Source organism: Nelusetta ayraudi, unplaced genomic scaffold, assembly GCF_046127955.1.
Source record: "Nelusetta ayraudi isolate G7.1 ecotype Tasmania unplaced genomic scaffold, CSIRO-AGI_Nayr_v1 ptg000058l, whole genome shotgun sequence".
NCBI classification, from domain to species: Eukaryota; Metazoa; Chordata; class Actinopteri; order Tetraodontiformes; family Monacanthidae; genus Nelusetta; species Nelusetta ayraudi.
The window spans coordinates 1,620,961-1,626,646 of record NW_027466108.1 but is presented as its reverse complement, the minus strand read 5'-3'; the positions used below and the strand labels follow the sequence as shown (position 1 = coordinate 1,626,646).

Genomic DNA, 5,686 nt, shown 5'->3' with positions numbered 1-5,686 from the left:
GACGGGCTCGTTGTGAGGAGCGCAGAGTGAAGATACGACAAGGGCTGATTATTTCCTAAAAGGGAGAGCAGCAGGTTGCAGCCTGTCCGTGTGTGTCAGGGCTCCTTTATGCAGCGCGAAAATTTTCACACCTCTCGAAATCACTATCATTAATGATGACGGCTTTGTTATATCAGGCCAAATTCTGTTTGTGACAAGAGAAATGAGAGGTCTGCTTTTATCCCCCTCGCTGTTACAGCCCCTTTGAAATTAATCCTTGCGCTGCCCTAAAATGGTTTCATGAAGTATTAAAGCGCACCCATTCTCATGTAGCGACAGGTTAAAGGGTTCAGCGCGCTGTGACGACGACAGGAATAGAAGCAAAATCTTCTTCTTTAATTACACACGCAGGGGCAAACACTCGCAACACAACCAGAGACAAAGTAGGCAGAACCCAAACATCACAGAGGAGCTCGGCAGACACAGAAAACAACACTGAAAGTGTTTCCAGATGAGACCAAACTGCTGAGCACAGCTTCATCAGGCCGGTTGTTGCAACACTTTGCGGCTCATGAAGTCACTGGAGATGAGCGGGTCACCACATTGAACTCATTTCTTTTCCCAGGATGGCAAAGAAAAGTCAAAATCCACGTCACATTACTGATTTTTTTAATTTCTCAGGTTAAAATAGACATAAAGGCTCATGATTAGATAGGATATGCTTGGTTACAACAATCAGGGTAAATCAGGTGGTCATTCATTATAACAGAAAATAAAAAAAACAAAAACGACATAAAGACTCCCCTCTGTCAGCCAATAAGACAATTGAATACCAACACTCTAACTTCCTCAAACATTTTTTTTTGTTTTCTTCGCTTTTCTACAATGCGTCTCGTTGCATCTTGTTTGTATTTATTTTCACCCTTTGACCTCCTGATCTCAATGCTGCGTCACAGCTGTTTGCGCTTTAATATTTAGCTGCTCTCAGGCAAACGGACATCCTTTGTGTGGTCCCTAATAGTCTTGAGGAAGGACATGATGCTGGAGCCGCCGGTGCCAACTTCCTCCAGGGCCGTGGGCGCTCTGCTGACCGTGTCCTCCTCTGGTCCGCGGCCCTGCGCGCGAATCTGCCGGGCGCGAGCCGCTGGCACGGTGATGAAGCGGCTGACGATATTGATGTGGGAGCTGCGGAAGGCCACCAGCTTAGTGACGCAGTCCTGGAAGGCCTGGCTGAGCCTTTGGCTGTCCTGCTGCTGGACGAAGGTCTTGAGGGGCGGCCGGGACGAGATATCCTCGATCAGCTGCTTGTGTGCGGGCAGCATGTAGTTCCTCATCCGAATGAGGAAAGCACCTGAGCAGCAAAGAGCAGCGTCACCACAGTGAGTCTTTCCCACGTCTTTTTTTTTTTCAGGACTCAATGGAAAATATTGCACTAATGGTTTTTAAAACCTTGCTTGCCTCGACGCAAGTGACTGCCTTTTGCACATCTTGCTCGTGTTCTTTTCTTCTATCTTAATTTACTTAGAATTTAGAAAATTTTTAAGGTAGCCCAGTGCATAGAAACGATGCGTTTCGCATTTAAGGCACGGTCAGACGGGCTTCCTTAAATACCAGGCTACCTTAAAAAAAATGGTGGCGCAAGCTTGATGACAGCTAACTAGGAGCAAGACGCTTATTGCTCTATGTATATTCTTATATATATGAATGAGAACCGTTCTAAGGATAGGAAAACCAAGTTACTTTTATTGTACTGTGAGTATGCACTTTTATTAATGTATTTATGTGCAGTATGTAAAAATGTATAAATAAAGCCAAATTGTACACACTGGACCTTTAAGACTTCCTCTAGTGATTGTTGTATAGTTTGTTGTTTTTAGTGCTGCAAAAGCGGAGGTTCCTCATTTTGGATTAATAGAGTTTATCTATCTATCTATCTATCTATCTATCTTTCTATCTTTCTATCTTTCTATCTATCTATCTCTCTGTGTGCCTCTGTTGTTGTGAAAATAACAATTCAAAGACTCCTCGCTTACTGCTCTTGGCTTCATGTTTGACGCCCAGCAGTTCATCGAAGCAGTGCAGCAGGCTGCTCTGCGCGGCGCTCCCGCCTGAATACTCCATTGGTTCTACTTGCACCCCCTCGTAAACGAGGCCCTTTGGCATACAGGGGTTGTCTTTCCACCTTTGCACGGACACAAAGTTGCATGTCATCATTCACTGTATAAAAAAACTGCTGAGTCATTGGAAGAAAAGGAAAAAAAAACACAAGAGTTTTATACCCGGACAGGAAGATTCTCATGATGCCGTAGAAGACTTCAGGATCCACGTGCACTTCACAAAGAAGGTATCAGTCAAAGTTGTTGTTATTGCTTTAAATGCAGAGGAATCAGAATGTTTGTTTTTGTTTTTGTTTTTTACCATGCATCAGTTTGAGAGCTTCTGTCATGTCCTGTATGGATTGACTGATGGTTTCCAGGCCACCGGCCACAGCTTCAGTATCTCCACGCCGGACACCATTGATGACAACAGGAATGTTCTGGAACACAGATGTAGGATCAGTGGCCTCTCACTTCACGGTGTTGTTTTCATGATACATCAAAAATCTTTTTTTTTTTTTTCTTCCACGTTTCCAAGGGGACCACTATCATTGACGGACCTGCTGTCGACAAGGAATTATGCATTATTTAATTTTTATTAGTCCAAAACATTTTATTAGTTAAAGTCAAACTAAACAACTTGTGTCTTTGAGCAGAGTTCTGTGTCCAATACAGGCCAGTAACTATTAGTGGTCCCCTTGGAAACACAACGTAGTAACAGAAGGCGACCCTTATATCATATTCAGCATCATTTTAGCACTCATTTAACGTTAGCACTCATTAGGAGCATGTTTCATGCTCTTTGCATATGTTCTCTGAAGTTGTGGAGCCATGGGGGGGTTGGTTCTCGCTATCTATAGCGTTGGAGGGGCAGCTGTGCGGTGAGCTGGAGGAGGCGGAGATTCTCATGCACTGACACGCATGCATGGCCGGTCTGACTTTGTATACAAAAGGATAGAAAGGGCTCAAAATTTGTCATAAAGATTTGTGCCTGTTAATAGCAACATGGAAACAGGAGATAAAAGACCTCAGACAAAGGTAGTACTGCTGCCTAACAATGTTTACTGTGAAATCACATGGGTGTCTTTAGGTTAGAAAATTCCACATGATGTTCATACATGTGAGTAAAAACAGCATAAGAATGCTCTTTGAAATGATATAGATCAGTGTTTGTGCAATAATCCACAAACTTAATGGAACCATGAAATGTAGGTCAAAATTAGCCTCCCTTTAAACACAACAGATCCAATTTACTATAAGTGCATTTAAATAGAATCCATACAGGTTGTGAATTCTACAGTATAAGTTCTCCTTCGTACAGTCAAAGGTGGCATATTTACCCTTAGTGCAAATACTGCTGCCAGCTCCACAAGAAGAGTCACCATGAAGAAACCTTGGGCACTGTCCCCACCCGGTAGCCTGACCAGCATCTCCAGGTTCCTGCAAGTGCAACATGTTCTTTTCCGCACTCCAAAACATTCACACGTCATGTGTTTTGGATCCAGTAAAAACACACTTACTGAAAGCTGAAAGGCCTGGTGCAGGAGATGAGGTGAAAGTTTTTAAAAAAAAAAAAAAGAAGAAGAAGAAGAACAAGAACAGATTTATACCTTGTGTGTGCTTGTTTAGGGAGCAACCAAACCACATGCAAAGCATAACATGGCATTACCCCTGCGGGTCCTTCTTCTTCCAGTTAGCGAGGATGGCGCTTGCGTGTGTGAGGATCGGGGGGAGCCCTAAACGCTGTGATATCTCCCAGTATGGCACAGCCAGGTTATGTGGCAGCTTCTGGAGAGACGATTAGAAGGATAAAGAGTCATTAGTCGAGCTAAATCCAAGAGATTTACATAACTTTGATATGGTAAAAGGTGCGTGTTTATGAAGATGGACTGTTGAGAGCAATCACATAAGCTTATTGTAAATGCTTGAACCTATTTTACCTCTCAGTGAACTCAGATACACGTTATTGAGTTGCTCCTGTTTTTGCTGCTGCTGCTGCTGGTTTCCCGGACTATATAGTCACGCATTATTTAAGTAAGAAGAGATTTGTTTCTTTTATTTTTATGCACTTTAATTTTCAAGCCGTAGTTGAAAGACTCTTCCCATCAAGAAATAGTGGTTTTGTTTTTTTTCAACTATTAATACAAACAATTTGGCTTTAGCAATTATTAATTTTCCTCTGATTCACCACGACAAACATAACTTGCCAGGTTGTCGTCACCCACCCGAAGAATCGGTTTCTGGACACTAGCAGTGGTTTCCTGTTGAAGGTGCATAATGTAGTCATATCTCGTACCTCAACCAGGTTCTCATCTCTGTCCTGCCAGGTGTAGCCCATCGTCATCGCGCTGAGGGCCATGTGGGCCAGGCGTAACTCCCTATGCTTCTGCAGGAACTGGGTACTCAATAGTGGCAGCTGAACTCACAAATAATGCTGAATCTCAGTCTCGTACACATTTTCCATGAATCCCATTCCAAATGGTGTTTCATTACTTACGTACCTCGTCTATGTGGCTCCGCAACTCTTTAGAATTTACAAGCTCTGGGACCTGCAGTGCAATGTCCATCCATGGCTTGTAGTATGGAGGAAGCTCAGCCTTGAAAGCATCAAATTGAAATAATCAGCGACAAGTAAAAATGGCTACTGTGGCAAATGGGAAGCTATTTGTGTTTGGATGGAACGATACGATCAATCTAAGTTTTTCAAATCCTCCTTTTTTGGAGCCTATAGAGCTCAAACTAGGAGTTTTTAACCAACCAAAGCGTGCTTATTGTTGGAAGTAGACCACCAAAACTAATTTATTAAATGTGTAAATGGTCATAATAGGGTCCCATTAAAGGCTTATTGTTTGACTGTTAAGGTAACATCCTGTCAACTAATAGCACAGGACTTTAGGACTAGTTTGTTTAAACTTTCTGCAAAATGTAACCTTTGATGCCGGCATTGTTATGTAATTGTGCAGGAACAAGGTCAAATTTCATACACTGTGCAAAATCTACAGAAATGAACTTCTGAGTTCTACTTAACTGCATAAATGCAGCCATTTAAAAACCTGAATGAAATACAGTTCCATTTAATTGTCTTATTAAGAATATGATTTTAGCACACAGTTTCTCATCAATGTTAATAATACATTTTGAATGTTAGTTTTTACACTTACCAAAGGATCAGGTAAGACAAAGCCGAGCTCCTCAGAGACATGATAGGCTTGGAGTGAGAAGAAAGACTTGGACTCTAAACAAGGGACAGCCATAGAAAATGTGACAGAAACCCAAACAAAACCACAACACTTCCCCGTGTCTGTCTGTATTGTTAGAGACCCCAACCAATGTGACTTCAAGAACAAAGTTCACTTGGAGGCGTATGTCAACACTGATTATAATACCTTGCACAACATTCTCATCTCTGTCACTTCTGTTATTGCAAAATGTTCAGTGCAAAGGAAGAAATGATTCAGAAAACTTGGGACATGTCAGGAGTTTAAAATGCCACTGCATTGGTGTGTGTGTGTGTGTGTGTGTGTGTGTGTGTGTGTGTGTGTGTGCGGTCGTGTTTTTAAGAGACCCCAAATACAATTATAATATTGCCAAAATAATTTTCTGCAAATGTG

The 5,686-nt window shown here is 42.1% G+C and overlaps 1 protein-coding gene across 1 annotated transcript; it reads right to left on the bottom strand.

Moving 5' to 3' along the window:
• Positions 1 to 354: 354 nt before the first annotated feature.
• On the bottom strand, positions 355 to 5,404 carry ido1 (indoleamine 2,3-dioxygenase 1). Its single transcript, XM_076039030.1, has 10 exons — positions 5,237 to 5,404; positions 4,577 to 4,672; positions 4,372 to 4,491; positions 3,745 to 3,863; positions 3,596 to 3,610; positions 3,416 to 3,515; positions 2,398 to 2,515; positions 2,259 to 2,310; positions 2,013 to 2,161; positions 355 to 1,330 (listed from the first exon to the last, which is right to left on the bottom strand). Exons 1-10 carry the CDS (start codon positions 5,327 to 5,329, stop codon positions 954 to 956), a joined length of 1,239 nt encoding a protein of 412 aa, XP_075895145.1. The 5' UTR covers positions 5,330 to 5,404; the 3' UTR covers positions 355 to 953.
• Between the last annotated feature and the right edge of the window lie 282 nt (positions 5,405 to 5,686).